Below are 21032 nucleotides of genomic sequence, written 5' to 3' on the forward strand. Positions count from 1 at the left end.
TCCAACAACCTGCATTCGATTACCCAACAACCTGCATATAGCTTTTATTTTTCGTTGATCTCCCTCTCTACTCTCTGCTGTTGGCACAAACGAAGAATGCTATGTAATTTCCCCCCTTTCTTCCACTTTTTCTCTCTCTTTCTCTTTTTTTTTTTAAATATTAACAGCTGACATGGCCGCGGCGGGAATATGGGACGGTTGTCCCTAGCAGCTCTGCTATATATATCCTCTCTCTCTCTCGCTTGATTGTTTAAACTTCATTCAATAAGAGCATTCACATTGGTATATGGATATGCATATGCAAAATTAACTCTTTTGCATATCCACTTTGTCATTTCAACAAAACTCCCACATTGGCTTATGCATATTTAAAGCAAAATAATAATAAAATATTATTATTTTAATATATTTTTTTTTTTTGCCTAATATTAATTTTTTTACCTTGCAATTTCCATGTACTGGTTTGTACATGCAATCAGTACCCAGTACATAGATAATATCCATTAAAACCGAACCTGTCAATGAAATAATATAGACTATGTGCTGCATCCATACCACCCTTTCATGCATCCAAATTTCCAGCATTCTATATATAATAATTTCTGACTAATATCAACTTCAGATTACATTTGACTAATATCAAATTCAGAATTTACATATGACTAATTCTATGTATCAAAATCAACTTAATACAAGTTGCAAAAAGTTGATTTTTATACAAATTCAGCAACCAAAAAATTCAGCATATATGAAATTCAGCAACCAGAAAATAACTGCATTTCCAGCACCCTCCAGCAGCCTCAGCAGCTCCAGCACCCTTCAGCAGCTCCAGCACTCTCCAGCACCCTCCAGCACCCTCCAGCAGCAACAAAAACAGCCTTGCCATTGGGTCCTCCAGCGGCTCCAGCACCAACAAGCAGCAAGCAATACAACAATATCCCACCCACAACAAAATTCATCCAACAAAATGTTCCCACCCACCACCAACCACCAACAAAACAATCTCCCCATAAAGAGAGGTACAAAAAAGGGTTTGGTGTTCATAGCAACCAGTAGTATATAAACCAGAATTTACAATGTCACCAAGGCTGTTTTAAATACACATTCAAAAACTGCACAAAACAAAAAAGACAACTATGTACCATCCTAGGCCTTATTTCTTTGTTCCTCAAGAATTTCCATTTGAAGATTATGGAAATACTCTTGCTGCACAGAATTCATAGACCCAATATCCAATTTCATTATTTCCATATCATTTTTTCTCTTCTTTTCAGCTAATATCATAGATCTTTCTTCTTGAGCCTTAATTTCCATTTCAACCTTTTTCTTCTTAATTTCCAATAACTCAGCATTGCGGTTTTCTACCCTCATTAAGCTTTCTTTTCTCTCTACCATTAGAATCTTCCTATCATCTGTCATTTCCCTTAAGGCCTCACTAAATTCTTTATCTTCTCTTTCCCTACTTTTTCTTTTTTTCTCTCTTTCTTTTTCAACCTTTTTCCCCGGAGGTCTCTCACACTCCACAGGTACATTTTCCATTGGGTCCCCTAATTGTATTGAGTTTGGAGTACTACCTGAACGTGAGACATTGTCTCTTCTTCTTACGGTCTCCATGTGTGTTTGCCATTTCGGTTGGTTCTTTAAAAGATTCCAACAATGATCCAAGGTGAAGTTGGTTTTTTGGGTCTCTCGATACAAAATTTTTGCCTTGTCAATCTACAAAATATAGAAACAATTAGTATGACAAATCTGAAATAATTTTACACAATAACAAAATAAACGATTATACCTTGTCTAGCTCGGTTGCACCGCTTGGATGCATTCCTTCAACTTGAGCCATAGAACCACAAAATTTATTGACACATTTTTGAATGGTTGACCACCGATTGGTCAACGATGGTACAGATCGTTCTTGACTGTTAGGTTTTTTATAAGTGGAGTAGTAATCATAAATTCTACTCCACAATTGTGTGGAGGTTTGGTCAGTCCCCCGTATGGAATCTATACTAACGTTAAGCCAAGCTGAAATGAGGAGAGTATCTTCCTCAATAGTAAATGACACACCCCGCTGGGATTTATGTTTAGGTGCTCTTTTTTCCCGTTGAGGTTGTGTCGCTTGGACATCAACGAAAGCAGCCTCCACAATAGGGTTGTTTATACCACCCTCACCACTTTCCAACAATGTGGTGAAGAAGGGATCCTCATCAATTAAAGTGGTCATCCTTCAACAAAATATTGAAGGACAAAATGTTACTAAAACAACACATATTACAAAAAACAGTTTACAGTTTACAAAATCAGTTTACAGTTTACAAAACAGTTTACAGTTTACAAGATGTTTCCATATTAAGCAAGGTCAACAGTTTACAAAATTCATATTAAGCAAGGTCAACAGTTTACAAGTGTTCAAGCAGAACCAAAAGACAATGCCATACAAAGAGAATTACTTCCATTAATGCATCATCGATTTTAATCCCTCTGCCATATTTCTCTGTGTCTCTCTCTATAATGATTCATTATATTCAATCTCAATTTAATGTCAACAATCCCAAAAGAAGAGCAAAAGGTTTCAGGAAAAGCACTAGACAGGGAGCACAAGCACGACAATGATTCTCACTAACATCTACAGATTATGGTACCAATAATGCAACTAAAATACCTTTAAATCTAACTTATTTATCCAGCAAGGTTGTTTTAGTACTGTGAATTTAAGACCATGCACTGAAAACAAAATCAATTCATAACATAAAGGAAGAACCAAAAGATTAGATTTAATAGATTAGATTTTCCTTTAGTTCTTTTTATATTCCTTGAAAAGAAAACTTTCTTAGAATTCCCATGTTTCTAACTCTCCCTCCCAACCCCTCTCTCTCTGAGTCTTTTTCATTTTACCCCCCACGAAAAAAAAGAACCTTATAAGCTAGCTCATTTGTTGGGTTCTTGACTGCCCTTAAAGAAATTTTCCCTGATCATTGTTGCATTCTTTTGATGACTTGATGTTTGTAAAGAGAATCGGGACAGCAAAACTGAAATTTCCTTAAAAAATGAAACAATCTCCAATCAAGAAAAGCACTAAAACAGAGTTCAGAACATGCTTCAAAGTTTTATTTTTTTACGATTTTCTGTTTCATTGCCTAGATACACAGACAATTTCATAAACACCAACCTGCCTCCACACCTAAAATCAGAAACCTCTCGTACACAGGGAATCATCACGGTTTCATTGCCTAATTTCTGTTTAAACTCTTTCTAGAAATAATAGTGGGCAAGAACAGAAACCTATCGATTTCGGTTGATCTGAAATGTACAAACCCTAATCTAAAACCAATAAAAACATGAAATGAAGAAATGGCAACAGCAGAACACAAAAACAATTTCACTAATCTAAAACCCTAACCGAAACCGTGAAGAGAAACAGAGAAATCATACCTGAAATAGAAGAAATTTCAGCAAACCAGCAACCGGGATGATTCACTTCAGTAGTTGCAAGCTCCGTCGACAACCGTCGCCTTAGAGAGGTGCACGGATTCTCTTCTTCCGGTGGGGTTGTTTGGGTCGAGAGAGGGATGGAGATTCGGAGGGTTTGGTGTGGAGAGCTCTGCTTCGAGAGAAATAATCCCTTGGGGGGGTTTCGGGGAGAGAGAGAGATATTACCGTTTGGGGGGGGTCTCGGGGAGAGAGAGTGTGGAGGAGAGAGAAATAACTATTAAAATATAATTTGGAGACAAAATAGTGGATATGGAAAGTTGTAAATCTACTGTTTATAGTTAGCTAAAATTTTGGAAATGAAGAATCCAATGTGGGTCGGTTTTATGCTAATATTATGTAAAACTGGTTTTGCCTATGCGGATGCATAGGCCAATGTGAATGCCCTAAGTATGAGCAATATCAAATTTCCATTTCCATTTTACCATATATAGAAGAATGACTTACCTACTCCTGGATTTGCGCCCTCTCTTTCCACCATTCATAAACCTCACCCTGATGCTCCTCTTATCCCAAGACAAGCCTTGGCCTCAAGATCATGTCATCTTGGCATTTTACATTCTTGCCCATCCACTTTTTCTTCTCTTTCTAGTTTCTTGTCACTCTCATTCTGCTCTTCCTTTCCATATCTATGAAGCTTCCCCTCACTCTCACTATGCAGCCAATCCGCTTGCGTGTGGGAGATTTCTCTCTGCCATTGACTCTTTCCATGTTGGCTTCACTCATTTTCCCGCCGTCACTCTTCTGGATGGTATTTTCAGTAGTGATCATTGCATCTCCCTGGTATCGATTGCTTTGGAATGCATTCAAGCGCTTTCTCTGTTGGTTTTACGGCACGCTCCGAGATATTCCTACACTTAGCATTCTCTGCACTGTCCAAGAACCGGCACCTCCTCAAGTTGAAATCGAAGTTGAACTGGTTGAAATTCAAGGGACGGATGAGCTGATCTAATCAGCGAGCTGTATTTAGCATATATATATATATATTCGTATTTTTGGATTTTGCTTAACTTTGTGATTCTCTTAGATATTCTATGTATGTCGCTGTAATAGTTCTTTTTTTTTGCTTACCTTTGTGATGAGATATACCATATAAGAGCATTCCCATCTGGTTCCTCAAAAGACCATATTCTCCATAATTTAAGATTTATTTTGGAGTTTTGATCAAAATATCCCCTACATCCAGATCCCTATTTTAGGGAAAAGGTTTAAGGACTAAACAGTAAGGCCCCATATTTGGGTACTTACTATTCATTCCCTAAATTATTTTTATCAATATTTTATTCTAATATATCAAATAAATAATTTTCCAATCATCTACACTTTCTCTCATACTCATATTTATTATAATTTTAAATAATAGTTTTAAAAATAATTTAATTAATTACGAAAATATAAAAAAATTAATTTTAAAAATATTCTCATATTCACAAAAAAATAATTTAAATTTTTGTTTAAAATATTCACTAGAGTAATAGTTCAAAAAATAAGAAAAAATATTGAGTAGTTAAATTTATAAATAGAAGTGAAAGAAAAAAGTAATAAAAAAGAATAAAAAAATATTATTTAATAGAATAGAGATAGGGATGGGGAATGAGATGTAAGAGGTTTTTGAAAAATGAATAAAATTTAAGGAAAAATTTGAGGAAAAGTGATTTTGAGTTAAATTATAGGGATAGAGATAAGGAATGAGATGTGGATGCTCTAAATCGCTGTAATAATAATATAACTCATTGAAAAGATAGTAGCATGCCATAAAAGTGGATTTTTATTAAAAGAAAGTGATTTGTACAATATTAAGCCACACGGTACACTTATATGAAAAAAAACTCACTATTCATGATGGAGTTTTGTCTCATTGTTAGTATAAAGTTTTAAAAGGAATATTAAAATTATTGTATAGTCCCTTTTATTGTATTCATTTTTTCAAGTGTTATATTTGGAAAAAAAAAAAATTCTATAGGACTTTGATAATTTTAACAAATTAACAAGAGAACTCAGAAGGGATATAATTACTTTTCGACGAATAAAAAGTTAAGCAACAAAGTTAATTTCCTTTTCTAAATGAGTTATCCTTTATATTAAATATTGTGTATATTTTTATCCGACTCTCGTCATCTACAATGATGTTTATCAATTACTAAATTAAATTAAATTAAATTCTTAAATAATAAATTTTTATAATTGATCAATTATATTGTATATAATATACAATACGGAAAAAAAAAATTCCCACCAATTCTTGTTGAAAAAGTGTTTTAGAACATATCAAAATATGTAAATTAATAAAAAAATGATATTTATAATCGTAAATAAATAAGTATTGTATAATTATTTTAAAAAAATAAATAAATGAAAATTTTACATAAAATAAAAAAAATTAATATTAATAAATTATATTCTTTTACGAAACGATTAGACAATAATTAGCCCATTCACCGGCGCTACTCTATAAATATCTTGAGCATTGCAAGTTTGGATGCTTAACACACAAGGAAGCCTTCCGGGGCACGCGAGGGTCACGCTTCCACCAACATCCCAAAACGCACCGACTCGCACATTGGAGAGTGGCAAAAAACTTGAGAATAGAGAGGGAGAAATGGTGAGCAGGGAAGGAATGGAGAGCATAGCAGAAAGGCTGTCGGCGCAGGAGAACCTCTACTTTCCTCAGGCTATCCAATCTGACACCAAAGAGCCATCTCAGCGCAAGGCAGTCCTCCTTGACCTCCTCTCCCGAGATATCGCCCTCTTCTTGGGTACGTCTTGGGTATATTCGATTTTCTCTCTCGATACTGTTCTGTTTGGTTGCCGCAAAGTGTATGGGGAATTTTGTGGGATTAAGTTTGCGATATGTTTTCTTTTTTATTTTTTTAAAATTGAGATTATAAATTTTGAGAATTGCGTTATTCTTGAGCCCTAGTTATCTGTTTGGACAGATTATGGAGGAAAGGGGAGAAAAGGAAGAGTGGAGAAACCGAGTCATTTGTGATTATTACTTAGTTTATGGTGAAACTAAGCTGATTAGGTGGGACAGTTTTGTATGTGTGTTTGCTTTGGTCATCTTGGGTCTGAAATGTTTTCGCATTCTTGGTTAAATTTTCTTCGTTCATTTTACTCGGCAGCTAATGGCAGCAAAAGCTTCACTGCCATGTTCATACCGTTTTATTCTGTTCGGTTGCTGAGAAAAGTGAGAAAGTAAAGGGAAATGTATATATTTAATTACAAGTTCTTCCTAAAAAAATAAATAAAAATCAAATCAGCTAGACTAACCACTTTGATCTCAATTACCGAGAAGAATAGAAACTTGCCTTTTGAGTTTTTAGAGGTTTCTTGAAAGCATAAAAAGTTTCGATTGACTAAGCTAATTAGTGAATTTAAGTTAATAGAGTGAAGATCCTTTTTCTTTGATGTCTCAGTTCGCTTACAAGTAAAAAAGAAAAGAAGGGTAAAGGAACATCACATTGATAGTGATTTATTTATGCTTGGATAAGAGCAGAATATTAATTGGGAAGGACATGTTTTACATAGATTTAAATTCATACCATCATATATCTCACCTAAGGAAGCTAAAGCTTTTATTATCCTCAATTTTTGTGGCTGCTTTTCCTAGCTCTTTCTCTTCTAGACCCTCTTCATTGGTTGAATGGTTAGTCTCTTTAATTTTTTGAAAAAATTTACGTACACTGAGTATGTACATGGATCGTCCCAGTGAAGTTTTTTTATTACGTATCAAATTAGTTAGTAATTTCCTATGCTCATTTATTCAGAAAGATATGGGTCACTGCTTACAAGCAACGAGCTTCGGGAATTTGATGCACTTAAAGATGATTATGAAATCAATTGGCACTTAAAGCACCTCAGAAGCATAATGAGTCCGACATTGGATGAGTTGAAGTCAAGATCAGTGACAGTGAAGAACCGGAGACGGGCCTACTTGAATAGACTGATACATGATGGGCAGTATTTTTCGGAGGATGCAATGAGGGAAAGAGAACCCTATTTGCATCATGAGTACGTAGGTAAGTATCAAGATCCAAGTGGAAGAAGCATGGCAAGACCAGGGGAACGGTGGTCAGAGACTCTGATGAGAAGATCAGAGGAAGCATTTTTGGTTGCAAAGATAAGAATGGAGCAACAGAGGTTAGGTGTGGATGAGAGGGACTGGATTGGTAATGATAGAAACCAAGGAGAAGAAAGAGAAGAGCTAGAACAAGAAGAGCAGGAGGAAGAGGAGGAAGAAGAGGAGGAGGATGAGGAAGAAGAAGAGGATGCAGAAGGGGAGGATCTAGAAGAACATAAGAAGGCTAATGTGGCTACGCAATCTGGAGAGGTAATTTCTGGGTTTATTTTAATGTGACTTAGTAAATGATTTTATTTGGTTTGCCTAAACAATTTGCTTAGCCAAGTATTTAGCTGTTTGCAGTACTGGAAGCTTTATTATTGCAGTGGAGGACCCATTTTGGCCTTAGGCCCAAAATTTTTGAAATTTCAAAATGCCCCCTAAATTTTATTTATAGAGAATCCCCCCCCCCCCCCCCCCCCCCCCCAAAAAAAAAACCACGAAAAAAATTATTATCTCTCTAAAATCTCAATATACCTAGAAATGCCTCACTCCAATTTTTTTCCTATAGTCCCAAAATTTTGTAGAATTTTTATATATTATCTATTTTCATTTTTCAAGGATATGGCCTCACTAAAATTAATTTATACTAAGTTTAGGGGATATAATAAATTATTAATACGAATCCCAAAGCTGTATTAGGCTTCTTAATATGGAATTCAAAGTGAAAATATAAGAAAAATTATTTAAGGTTTATGATCTATATGAAAAATAGTTGAGAGGTTTTATTCTCTAAACTTCATTGAGCAAGAAAAAATTTATTTAAGGTCTCAATTATATCATTATAATGTTTTTTGATAGTTAAGGTCTCAATTATATCATTATATGCTTATTGCGACACAAAAATATCTCGATTTTACAACATATAAAAATATATATATCTTGATTTTACATGAAACTTAATAAACTATCTTATGCACTAGAACGAAAGATGGCCTTTTAAAATATCACTTGATAGTTTTTATGAAAAAGAATAAATTCTAAATATTTAATTACAAAAATAATAATGGATAAATATTATTCCATAAAGCATTATCATCATAAATCTGAAACATATATTAAGTTGTGTTTTTAGAATTTTGTTTTTACATTTATGTAGCAAATTATCAAGATCTAATTTTATGTATAGTTATGTTTTTTTATACTCCTTTTTATTTTACATAAATGTGTCATACAATAGAAAAGTTGGCCCCCATCAAAACAATTGCTGGTTCCATTATTGGATTTCATAATATTTACTGAAGAAGCCTGGCTATATCCTAACTGGGTTCAGATTAGTTATTGGTCTCGTTTGGTTACACAGTTCAGATGGGATGAGATAAAATGTTTTGTTAAAAGTTGAATAAAATATTGTTATAATATAATATTTTAATATTAGTTTTGTTTTGTGAACCATTTTATCTGATTCAATTTGTATCTACGAATCTCATGGAACTTCTCAAACTTTGACCTGCTAGCATTCAATGAAATGTTTTGTGTGCTGGAGTCTTTCAGCTCAACTCAACTTAGTTTAGCCTTGATCCATTTCGATTGGTCTACAGGTACCATCAACTAGGGCTGTAAAATGGTCGGTCCGGACCGGAAAAACCGACCGGACAGATCGATTTGGTCCGGTCCGGATTGGACCGAAAAATATAGAGTTAGGGTTCGGTCCATGATTCCTTGGACCGAACTAGTTCGGTCCGGTCCACGGTCCATGATTCCACGGACCGAAGTGGACCGGACCGACCGAATTAAAAATATATATTTTTATTTTATATATATATATATATTATTTTATATAATTAATTATGTAATTTTCATCTAACCTATTCCCATTTATAATATAAAATTTTAAATATGTAATTACAAAATAATATTCTATTAATTAAGTAGTGTATATTATCAATTAATTATAACCAATTCACCATTAACTAATTACTAACATCTACATTTATATCTAAAGTTATTAGATAAATGTTTTGTAAAATACCTAAATTGTAAGTAAATATAAAACAATTAGTAAATTATAAATTAACTAACCTAATACGAATTCCCCGTTATGTATATATGTATATAGTATATATATTATGATTTATATATAAAAATAATTTATAATTTAGAATATGTATTATGTATGTATATATAATTTATAATATGTATCATTGACCATATAAAATTTCTTTTTAATGAGTTAGTTGCATAATCTACATTAATAATTTACTTAATTTTAATTTAGTAATTTAAATAAAATGTTTAATTGATTTATTTAGAAAAAAAAAAGAATAAAAAATAATAATTGGATTGGACCGAATGGACCGACCGAATGGGACCGGACCGAATGCGGACCGGACCGAATGGACCGACTAGATGTTTGGTCCGGTCCGGTCCGGAAAAATGATAGACCGAAAAAATGATGGACCGAATCGGACTAGACCGAAACCGACCGGACCGGACCGTTTTCACCCCTACCATCAACTATTGGTGTGTCTACCACATCTTTTCTGCCATTCTATCCTCTTATGTTGTTTATTTGTTTTCAACTGTCTCTACACCCCTTTTCACTCCATTAACTTGAATTAGATCCCTTTTCCTGCATTAGTTGCTCATGCCCTCGTTTCTCTCCATCTTACTTGTCTCTCTCGTCTTTTTCTCAATTGAAGCCCACCTCTACCTTTTAAGTGGGTGGCTTCAGTGTCTCATCTTTTCCTAGTAATCCCACGTATCCATGTCGACATTCTCATTTAGGCTAAGCTGAGTTTTTATTTTATTTTTATATTTTTATGTTTTGGGTTTTTTAATAGTCTAATATTCTATAACACAGCAGGAAGTGATGAAACACTTCCCCTATGAAACCCAGGTCGAGAATGAGATATTGAGCTCAACAACTCACTGGATTCATGAGTAACTCAGCAGTAAAATATCAATATAATATTTCTAGCTAGTTTCCTTTGCGATAACATTAGTCAGTCAATTTCTAACTGACATTCTGAAATTTTGCCTTGTCATTTGTAGATGGTCTTGGATCACCCTGATGCAAACGATAGTGCCCAGTCAATAACAGTAAGACAGAGTGAGGAAGTGACTTTGTCTGTGGCAGAGATCCAAGATCAGATGGACCAATTCACCCACATCATGCAGCAGAAATTTCTATTAGGGGAAGATTATGAGCATATAGATTATTCAAAAATAGACAACGATGAGACCTTGGATGATCACTGGCAGAGGGAAGCCAACCATGATGCCGAGGAAAAATATTTCGCTGAAGATTGAGATGAATGGATGTTTTATTTGCTTTTTCTTGTCTGTCATAATCTTTTCTTCCCCCTGACTAGGAGTGTTTACCAGCTAAGACTTGCAAATGTAATTAAATTTCTTCTTTGTATAAATTATATGCGACCAGCAGCTTGTTTTTGTTGCTTGCTGTGTTCTGCCATTAGACGTGCATCAAGCGCACAAATCTATTAGAAATCCCTCATTCACTGATACATGTTCTGCACTCGATATTAATTCAAGCATAAAAAGTTGGTAAAAAGCTAACAATTTGAAGGGACCCCATGTGCAGAGGAAATCTAATTTTTAAGAGGATCTTAGACAGTTGGCTTCAATAGTTATGCTTTTTGTAGTATATGCTTTCTATACACACATAGATTGATGAGTGGTAGTCTGTTGTAGGATGACACGCCGATTAGAACGCATATCTGCGTGATTCTTGCCACCTTGGGTCTCGCGATCACGTAAGAGACGCCCATTTTCTATTGTTTTGTTTCTGTAGCTACGTTTTGACGGTGAGAGTTGTAGAGAGATACGCATTCATGTTGCTTCTACACCTACATTGGAAACGGCATCTCTTTTGTTCTAATATTCCTATTGAATTTTTCTTAAATCGCCTACCTCATTTAAGAGGTATTTGTCTGATAATGGCCAGAAACATACAAGCTAGCCAACTCCGCCGAGCCATCCTACACCAACTCTTAATGGTTGAACCAGCTGTGTCTCTGTCTCATGTTTGCAAAACTCTCTCCACCCAAAAATCTCTTCGAGTTCTAGGCCTCTGGATCATATTGAAAACTCCAGATTAGGACAAGTTGTTTGTTTTATACTTCTTGTTTAGGTTTATTCCCACTTCTTGTGCCAACTTTTTTATAATTAATAAAATATGCATTTTTTTTCTAAAATTTATTAAATTGCCTTTATGGAGAAAAAGGAAAGCTATTAAAATTTAATCCCTAGGGATTGGCTCAAATGGTAAAGGCATTGGGTTTATGAGGTATGCTCCTACATTCAAATCTTCTTTGGTATAAAAAATCTCTAAAAGCCATCGGAATATGAGATTTTCTCTTTGAATTATTTGAGATGCACTAGCAGGAAATTTTTTGTCGAGAGTCTATGCACTTCTGGGATCAATCGAGACGTTATTCCTGGACTATTGATGCCAATAAAATAAAATAAAAAATGAAAGCTATTATCTCCGCTACCTAATCATGCAAAATGCAATTCGTGCTTCCCAGGCACATGTCATGTGATAACCATGATATTCAAAACATTAAAAAATAAAATAAAACTTTTCAGTTGACTATAGTCCATTTTTCGTTTTACATGCTCAATCAATAAAAGTTTCAATTTACATGTCAATAGGTTTGTCCGTGTTAATGATTAAATTGCAACTGAGAGTAAAAATCGAGAATATATATGCAATTTCAGATGCAAATTAAAAATAAAAACTCTTTGCAGGATACGATTCAAGTTTTTTTTTTTTAAAAGAAATAAATGTGTATGGATGAAAAGTTTGATTATCAATTTTAAAAATTCTTTTCAATTTAAAAAAGAAATTAATAGAAAGAAAATAAGTTTAATAGAATATTATTATTGAAGAAAATAAGTTTTAATTTACATAATAACATTTATATTATTCTTGAAGCATCTAAATGAATTATTATTATTATTATTATTATTATTGTTATTTTAATAGAATATTGTGCAAAAGTGGCATTAATATATTGTAAGAGGTTAACGATTCACATGAGGTAGCTGCAATTAAAAGCTGTCCCACCACCAATTGGGGCTGGATTTTTGTTGCATTTGGAAGCATTCTCGACACTTTATATATTGAAGATTTGGTGCTGCCAAAATTCTCGGAAATAATTGGACAAGACAATTGTCACTGTCAATGCAATTCTCTCGACCCATTTCAACGTTGCCTCTATTGTACGTCATGACTTCAATATTATTAGGTAGTAAGTATGATATTCACGTCATTAATTAATTAAAAAATATTTTATTTATAAAAAGATTTTATAAACTCACAAATTAACATGTTATAATATGTCAAATTATAATATTATTTTTATTATAAAATAGTAGGGATATAACCGGTCCGGTTCAGTTTGAATTTGAACAAAATTTAAGACTGAATCAATATGTATCGATTTTATATTTTTTAAAACCAATTAAACATTAATTATACTCCTAAATCGATACTCCGGTCCGATTTTAATATACTATATTAATATATAATATAGTATATTATAATATATAATACTATAGTGATAATATATTATAGTATATTATAATATATATTATAAACTATAGTGATATAATATAGTATATTATAATATACAGTGATATAATATTAGCATAACTATTAATATGCACTATATAATATTAGTATAATTATTAATACAATAAACTATAGTGATGTAAAAAATTTAAAATTTAAAATTATATTAATTAGTAATTTATCATATAATTCAAAACTATTTTATATATAATTATATATTATATATACAAATTATATATAACATAAAAAATTAAAATATATATGAACCAGTCCGGTCCAGTTTAGATAAAGAAAAATTAGAACCAAACCAATTTTGACCGATTTTAAGAAAAATAAAATTGGTATCTAACTGAACCAAACTTACTACTAGACCTAATCCACTTGTCCAATCCAATTTACCTATTTGCCGATTTTCTTTTACACTCTTATAAAAATAGATTTAACGTATCATATAAAATCACGTAGTTTTTAAGTTTAATTTTATTAAATCTCATTGTGGATGTAGCAGTTATCTAATTATTTTATTTTTATTTTATATATATATATATTAAATATTATCTATTTATTATTGATTATTTGTTAATGGTAAGATTTTTAATAATTCATGAGTTGTTATCATTTTAATAATGATTGATTTAAATATTACTAAAAAAGGTCAATGAGCTTCTGTTTAGATTAATTTTTTCCTAATTATTATCATTATGTATGTAACATACGAAAACAATGAACATGAATCAGGAAATGTGGAAAATATCATTGTCCAACTATTCCGATCGCACCACTGAGCGACACGTGGAAAAATCTCTCCGTCAGGCCCACCCATAAACAAAGCAAACTTGTTTTCGGGCGCCGATATATCGGCAACCACACTCCTCCGACGATACGTACATACCTCTTTAGTTCTTAACGCCCCCACCTCTCCTCTCTCTCTCTTTCTCTCTCTCTCTCTCGGCTGAGCAAAATCCAACGAAATTATCTGAAACAGGTCTTGCCGTGCATTACACAAACCCTAATTTTTCGAAGCTCTAGAGCTTTTCTTTGTAGATTAATTCGACGCTATGTCTGTTTGAGGGAGGATAATATACTCACAGAGAGAGAGAGACACAGGAGGAAGAGGTTTTCGGGGGTGTACAAAGAGGACGACGAGGAGATGTATAGAGAGAGAGGGGTGGCTGGGTCCAGGTCCGAGGTGGGACCGGTCTCCGATCGGAAGCAGCGGATCAACGATGCGCTCGACAAGCAGCTGGAGCGATCCTCTCCCTCCACTTCCCGGGCCGCTACTTTAATTAACGGCAAGGATAAGTCCGTCTTCGTGGCCAAGCCTCCACCCGACCAGACAGACTCTCTTGCTAGCAACAACTTCTCCGATGGTCTCTACCTATATCTCTCTTTCAATTTTTTATTCTTTCTTTCCTGTTTGAGTCTCTGTGCATACATAATACATATATGTGTATATTGTAATTTGGGACGTGGGATGGATCTTTAGTATCGAAAATACTTCATTTATTGTTGTGTAATTCTTAGTAGAATGACAAAAACATGTTTGCGTCTTTGTGCATTCATAATACATAATACAAGTTTAATAGCGTAAAACGGGAGTTTATCTTGGGCTTTAGTCTTGTACTTTAAAAGTTCTTAAGTTTTAGAATTCAAGATTTCACTTTTCAAAAAAAATTAAAAAAGATCAAGAATTCGATCTTCATTGTGATTTTTTCCCCTTTTTGTTCACTTTTTATGGGGCTCAGGTTTCCAAGTTTCTTCTTTTCAAAGTTTTTAGGCTTTTCTTTTGGAATACTTTTTGAAGTTAACTATTTGTCCTGAGATTTTATATAGCAGCAAAAAATAATTGTGGTCGTTTCTCACAACCATCGCTTGGTTTACTTTAAGAACTTAGAATACTGGATAACCAGAATCAACTATTGTTATGACGGAGAGCTTAGAATTTCCAAGAATATATTTAAGCTCTTAGATTGTAAGGGGTTGTCAGATATTTGCACAAGTTTAGAACAACACTATTTTTTGGTGATTTTTCTTTCATCCCTATGAAACTGGAATTACAATTGATATATGTTGAATTTATCAAGAAAAATGTATTTTGATATTCAGGGTACATTTTACCTATGAAGAATAGAAGTTCCATTCATCTTTATGGGTTTAAACCTTCAGGGGGGGAAAGTTTGGATAACCTTTCTCGTCCCTTTGCCCATAGTATGATTTGTTGGCATCCACTACCTATTGTAGCTGCAAGTGTCACTCGTTGGGTAAAATTAAGTTCAGAATATCTTAATGAGTTAAGATGAAAATGAACGACTGCCTACTTTTTTTTCCATGCTTAAGTATGATAATGTCAACCTGCTCTCTCTCTCTCTCTCTCTCTCTCTCTCTCTGTGATACCCCCATATGATAAGGATAAAAGTAGGTAGTGTATGAGATCTCATATTATTTGGGAATGAGAAGTTCTTGCTCTTTATAAGATCTTAATGGGGCTACAATTATATCATTGACTAGTCCTTTTGGAGTATAGGTCATGTGGTTTGAACCTTCCATTGGGGCATTACAAAATGGTATCAAAGCCTTATCTCAACCAATAATGTGGGACTTGAGCCATGCCACTTACAAAGGACAAGCCCGACGAGGACGTCGGGAATTTAAGAGGAGAAGATTGTGATACCTCATATCATAAGGATAAGGATAAGTAGTGTATGAGATCTCACATTACTTGAGAAAGAGAAGTTTGTGCTCTTTAGAAGGTTCCAATGGGGCTCCAATTGTATCATTGACTAATCATTTTGGAGTATTGGAGTATATACCATTTGGTTTGGGCCTTCCATTGGGGCATTACACACACACACACACACTCTCTCTCTCTCTCTCTCTCAGAGACATGCAATAGATATTACACACTAGATGCACACACACACCTACAAGGGCTTGCCAGTTGTCCTTGCCATATTAGACTCATTTCCCATCCATTTTATGTCCTTGTTTTTTTCCTTTTTTGTTATGAGCACAAAAATAGGGAAAATATATGAGGAGATTGGCATTGTATCTGTTAAAATTCTTAAAGAATGAGATGGTGGTTGCAAAGGATGCATTGATAAATGGACCGAAGTTTTTCATGTAAGATATTAGTATCAATCTTTTCATTTGGAAGATGGTGCCATTATGCCTAATGTGGTGTACTTGGAATTAGAGGAATGGTCGCTGTTTTGATAAGAGGGAATGTTCGATGGGAGGGTTTAGAGATTTTTTCTTCCCTACCTTGTTATCTTGGGCTTCTGCTATTGTATTGAATGGGACTAGCTTTAATGACTTTTATGCTGCTTTTCACAGCAATTAGCTTGCAATTAGTTTTTTCTCTTATATATTTCGTGTGTACTTGAGCTTTGACTAATTATATGGATTAATAAATTATTCTTATAAAAAAAAGAAAATATTAGTCTGTGCATTTGCGTCCTGTTGACACCCTTACTCTGTCTTGTATGATATATTAAGTTAAAACATGTTTGTAGTTTCCCAGCTGTAATATATGCATGTTGCCTTCCACTCCTATGCTTTGAAGAGCTTATGTATAAAATATTTCTCTAGATTTCCTTTAACGATCCTTTCTTAAAATGTGCTACTATAACTGTGTCTTTTTGTTTCGCCAACTACCTTCTTTTGCTGCCATCCAAATACCATGTACATTTAGAAATTGGTTTGAAGTCCACAAATGATCAAGAGCCTGTTTTGATTTGTGGTAAGTGGTTTCAAAATCCCTCTCTAAAAGGGCAAAGGAGAACCATAGTCTTTATTAGCATCTGTGTGGTGATCCACATCTATACACCTTCTGGTCTGGTATTTAATGATATAACCCAAATTTTATTCTGGACATATCCTTGCTGCTTAGGGAGAAATGTTTAGAAAGAAAATCACTCGTTGAAGAAGTGACAAGATTGTTAGTCTCTTCGTTTCAGAAATAATTCTTGTAGATCGGTTGGTTTCCTTGGTATTTTTGGTGTCATATATATATTGCTTTGGCTCTAAAGGCCAGTATGATCATTGTTATTTCATTTTTTTTTTTTTTTTAAATTTGCATATGTTGGGTTTCAAACGAATATGTGCAGTTTTTAGTTATGTATTTGTTGGAGTAAAATGGGTTGGAAGAACATGCATATAAGTAGTGATTGAGGTTTTATACTTGAGGAGGTAATGGTAAATATTATCTTGAATGCATAAAATGATTAAATAATATGTGTTCAAGCCAATTTATTTGGGATTAAGGATTAGTTAAGAGCTTTAGATTGAAGTTACTATGAAACTCTACACCTCTCCAAAAATACTTAAGGCCTCGTTTGGTTACACAGTTAAGATGAGATTAGATGAGATATTTTGTTGTAAGTTGAATAAAATATTGTTATAATATAATTTTTTAATATTAGTTTTGTTTTGAAATTTGAAAATTTTGAATTGTTTATTATATTTTGTTTGATAATTTGAAAAGGTTGTAATAATTATATGAGATGAGATAGTTTGGTTTTGTGTAATCAAACTAAATTTGAAAAAAAATTATTTTGCATTATTTTTTATAGATCATAATTGAAAGTAAAGGTAGGTTTGTGAAAACAAACTAGACCTTAGTCTTTTTGGGGTTTGGTCTTCATGCAATTCAATGATTGACCTAAAGATCTCTCTTTTTCTGCACGCACACAGAACAATAGAGATCAAGTTCATAGGGTGACTCCTAGTCGTTTGTAGACGTGTTTTTAAGGGGACAAAGACATCAGATGAGCATTCTTTATTTTATGCCAGTATCATGAGATAAGATATCATGGAATGAGAGATGCTAGAGTGTAGCCTTATTAAAGTTCGTGGCTATATAAAACTAAAGGAGCCTTAGTAAAGTTCTTGGCTATATAGAGTATAAAGGAGCAACCTCTTGGGGTTGGCTCAAGTGTTAAAGGCCTTAGTCTTGGTGGTATGCTCCCTCTATGTTTGAATCCTCTTGGGTGCAAACAATTTCTAGGGGCTAGGGGAACTTTCCCTTGAATTACTTGAGGTGCATTGGAAACTTCTAGCCGAGGGCCTGTGCACTCCCGGGATTAGTCAGGACTTTATTCTCGGACATCCAGTGCCAATAAAAAAGAGTATAAAGGACCATGATTATTTTGCGACTTAGATGATATCACTTCTCAAAATGGCTTAGCAGATATTTTAAATAGTAATCTATAACTTTTAATATTGTATGTTTGAATATAGGATGGTTACAGTTACTTTATCGTGTGGAATGCTTAGCCTCTGTGACACTGCCTCAGTAATATGAAAGAGTGTTGCTTGCACAGAATTATGTCATTGCAACTTCCCATCCTTAACTGAAACTTCGTTTTTTTTTTTTTTTTTTTTTTGAAGTTTTGATCTTGCAAATTGGTTCAGTTTTGTTTCAGGATTATTTAATCTTTCCTGTGTAAGTTCTAACCTATTCAGTTGAAATGATTTATGTAATTCACACAACTACCATTCTTGATTAGATTTTTGTAACGTCAATTGGGTTTTCGCACAATTTGTGCTGCACTTCTACCATGTTTGGTAGTTCCTGAAAGAAGCACCTTCTCGTTGCATGTATAGTCTCACATACTGTGGTTGGCACAGTATACTTTGTTTTGTATTATTTGGTTTTGCAAGTTTTTCCATCATAATGTCATGATTGTGGCCAAACATTCTTGTCAATATTTGCTAATTTGTATCTTATCCATATTTGTAGAGGAATCTGAAACAGACAGTGAAGGATCAGACGTTAGCGGTTCTGATGGTGATGACACATCTTGGATATCATGGTTTTGCAATCTGCGAGGAAATGAATTCTTTTGTGAAGTAGATGATGATTATATACAAGATGATTTTAACCTGTGTGGGTTAAGCAGTCAAGTTCCTTATTACGATTATGCACTTGATTTGATTTTGGATGTTGAATCATCTCATGGTAAGCATATCATCTTACTTTTAAAATTAGCCATTTACTTGTGATGATCATTTCATTTTGTTAAAGTTCATTTCTTTAATGCTTCTATTTTGTTGAAGCATTTTCCATGATGTATTTGTATCTTTTTTATATTGCTCTTCTCATATAATTTATTTTTCTTCTCTTTTGTTCCCGTCTCTTTATTTCCTGGTAGTTTGAACTGTATGGTGACATGTCCAGTCATAATCGTTCATTCAATTGTCAATTTGAATAGTGGGCACTTTACCTTGGTTGGAATCATACAGGTGATATGTTTACGGAGGAACAGAATGAGTTAGTTGAATCGGCAGCTGAGATGCTCTATGGTCTGATTCATTCCAGATATATATTGACAAGCAAAGGAATGACTGCCATGGTGAGATTTTCTCTTGGTATACGATTTTGCATTGCGTGCATTCATGTCTGTAAACATTTGGCTCTGGCTAGAATGACTGTTTAGGAACTTTTTTATAGTTAGAAAAGTACAAAAACTATGACTTTGGGAGATGCCCAAGAGTTTACTGCTGCGGACAACCCTGCCTCCCAGTTGGTCAATCAGATATTCCTCGGTCAAGCACGGTAAAGATATACTGCCCCAGATGTGAAGATATCTACTACCCTCGATCCAAATATCAAGGTAGTATCCTATATACAGTTCAACCTGTAGTCGCAACTGCTTAATGCATATATCCAGGTGGTGTCAACAAATGCTCCTGTTGATACCCCCCCCTCTCCCCCCTTTTTCTCTCCTTTCTTTCATTTTCTCCCCTTTTCCCCTCTTTTTCTTTCCTTGTTTTGGCTCTTCGCACTTCTGTTTGTCTATTAGTCACACTAGAATGAGCCCCTTCTTGTTATTTCTATATTTATCATAATTATTTTTCAAGGAAAATTTCTATTTGTAACACCTGTGTAACACCACTAATGTGGCAGACAGTTAAGCCTTTTTTTATATATGTAGTTGATGTGATATGCATATCAATAACTGCCACGTCAATGGTGTTATGTGGGTATTACACTTGGGCTGATATGAGTAGTATGACTACTTTTAAAAATCAACATTAATGCAATATTGTGTGGAGGTCCAAACCATTTTAAGTGGCCCAGCACAGCACCCTGGGCTTTTGGTATTTCCTAAGTTTCTTTGACTCTTTCTAGACATTGATGGGGCGTATTTCGGAACCACATTTCCTCACCTCTTCTTGATGACTTATGCACACCTGAAGCCTCAAAAGGCGTTACTGAGCTATGTTCCAAGAGTGTTTGGGTTCAAGATTCACAAGCCATGATGCAGGAATTCCAAGCGTCAATTGGGCGAGCATTGCTTAGCTTCTGTTTTGGATTATTGCCCTAAGAAATCGATGGACTTCACACTTACAGCTTCCTCTATTCTGTAAGTTTTTGAAAATAACTGTAAAGCCATTGCCAACCACGTGAAGCAAGTATTCAGTTTTCAATTTAGCTGCTTATCTGCGATCTTCTCTATTGTTTTGTACTTTTTGGTAGTGTAGGTATTGAACTGGTTCTGTAGTTGATTTTTTTTTGTGGATTATTCCTTGCTTTCTCTTTTCCTGTCATAGGCTTAGTACCGTGATAGTTGGTAGTTAAAAGGTTAGCCACTAATTCAATGATCCTCTCCAATGACCAGATTTATCATGTTATATTTCTATTATTTCCTGTCATAAGCTTTATAGCCTTAGTACCGTGATTGTGTTTCTGTTACTCTGTAAATAAGGGGGGTTGTTTTTCATACAAGCATAATGGAACTCTTTTTTCGTTGTTTATATATGGTATTGCTCTTTAAACATTGTGCTTGTCAAACATATGTAATGGAGGAGAGGGAAATAAAAGACATGACAAAACCTAGAATTCTGCTTGTCAATATGCATATTGCATGCATCCCAGGTTGCAAG

General features: G+C 34.0%; 3 protein-coding genes across 5 annotated transcripts; 2 read left to right on the forward strand and 1 right to left on the reverse strand.

Moving 5' to 3' along the window:
* Nucleotides 1–565: 565 nt before the first annotated feature.
* LOC122280836 (glutathione S-transferase T3-like) lies at nucleotides 566–3899 on the reverse strand. Of its 2 annotated transcripts, none has more exons than XM_043091897.1 (3): nucleotides 3430–3899; nucleotides 1790–2222; nucleotides 566–1716 (listed from the first exon to the last, which is right to left on the reverse strand). In XM_043091897.1, the coding sequence occupies exons 2-3, from the start codon at nucleotides 2219–2221 to the stop codon at nucleotides 1147–1149; spliced, it is 1002 nt and encodes a 333-aa protein (XP_042947831.1). In that variant the 5' UTR covers nucleotide 2222; nucleotides 3430–3899; the 3' UTR covers nucleotides 566–1146. The 2 variants fall into 2 exon arrangements, with proteins under 2 accessions (XP_042947831.1, XP_042947830.1); XM_043091896.1 differs by having other exon boundaries at nucleotides 1790–2581.
* A 2070-nt stretch (nucleotides 3900–5969) lies between these two features.
* LOC122280345 (coiled-coil domain-containing protein 97) lies at nucleotides 5970–11003 on the forward strand. The gene is made up of 3 exons (XM_043091201.1): nucleotides 5970–6242; nucleotides 7254–7816; nucleotides 10601–11003. The coding sequence occupies exons 1-3, from the start codon at nucleotides 6086–6088 to the stop codon at nucleotides 10856–10858; spliced, it is 978 nt and encodes a 325-aa protein (XP_042947135.1). The 5' UTR covers nucleotides 5970–6085; the 3' UTR covers nucleotides 10859–11003.
* A 3020-nt stretch (nucleotides 11004–14023) lies between these two features.
* LOC122281964 (casein kinase II subunit beta-1-like) lies at nucleotides 14024–20788 on the forward strand. 2 transcript variants are annotated; one of them, XM_043093855.1, is made up of 5 exons: nucleotides 14024–14515; nucleotides 18886–19104; nucleotides 19389–19498; nucleotides 19597–19762; nucleotides 20278–20788. In XM_043093855.1, exons 1-5 carry the CDS (start codon nucleotides 14296–14298, stop codon nucleotides 20406–20408), a joined length of 846 nt encoding a protein of 281 aa, XP_042949789.1. In that variant the 5' UTR covers nucleotides 14024–14295; the 3' UTR covers nucleotides 20409–20788. The 2 variants fall into 2 exon arrangements, with proteins under 2 accessions (XP_042949789.1, XP_042949790.1); XM_043093856.1 differs by having other exon boundaries at nucleotides 19597–19759.
* The last annotated feature ends 244 nt before the right edge of the window (nucleotides 20789–21032 follow it).

The sequence above is a fragment of the Carya illinoinensis genome, chromosome 11 (genome assembly GCF_018687715.1).
Source record: "Carya illinoinensis cultivar Pawnee chromosome 11, C.illinoinensisPawnee_v1, whole genome shotgun sequence".
Taxonomy (NCBI): Eukaryota; Viridiplantae; Streptophyta; class Magnoliopsida; order Fagales; family Juglandaceae; genus Carya; species Carya illinoinensis.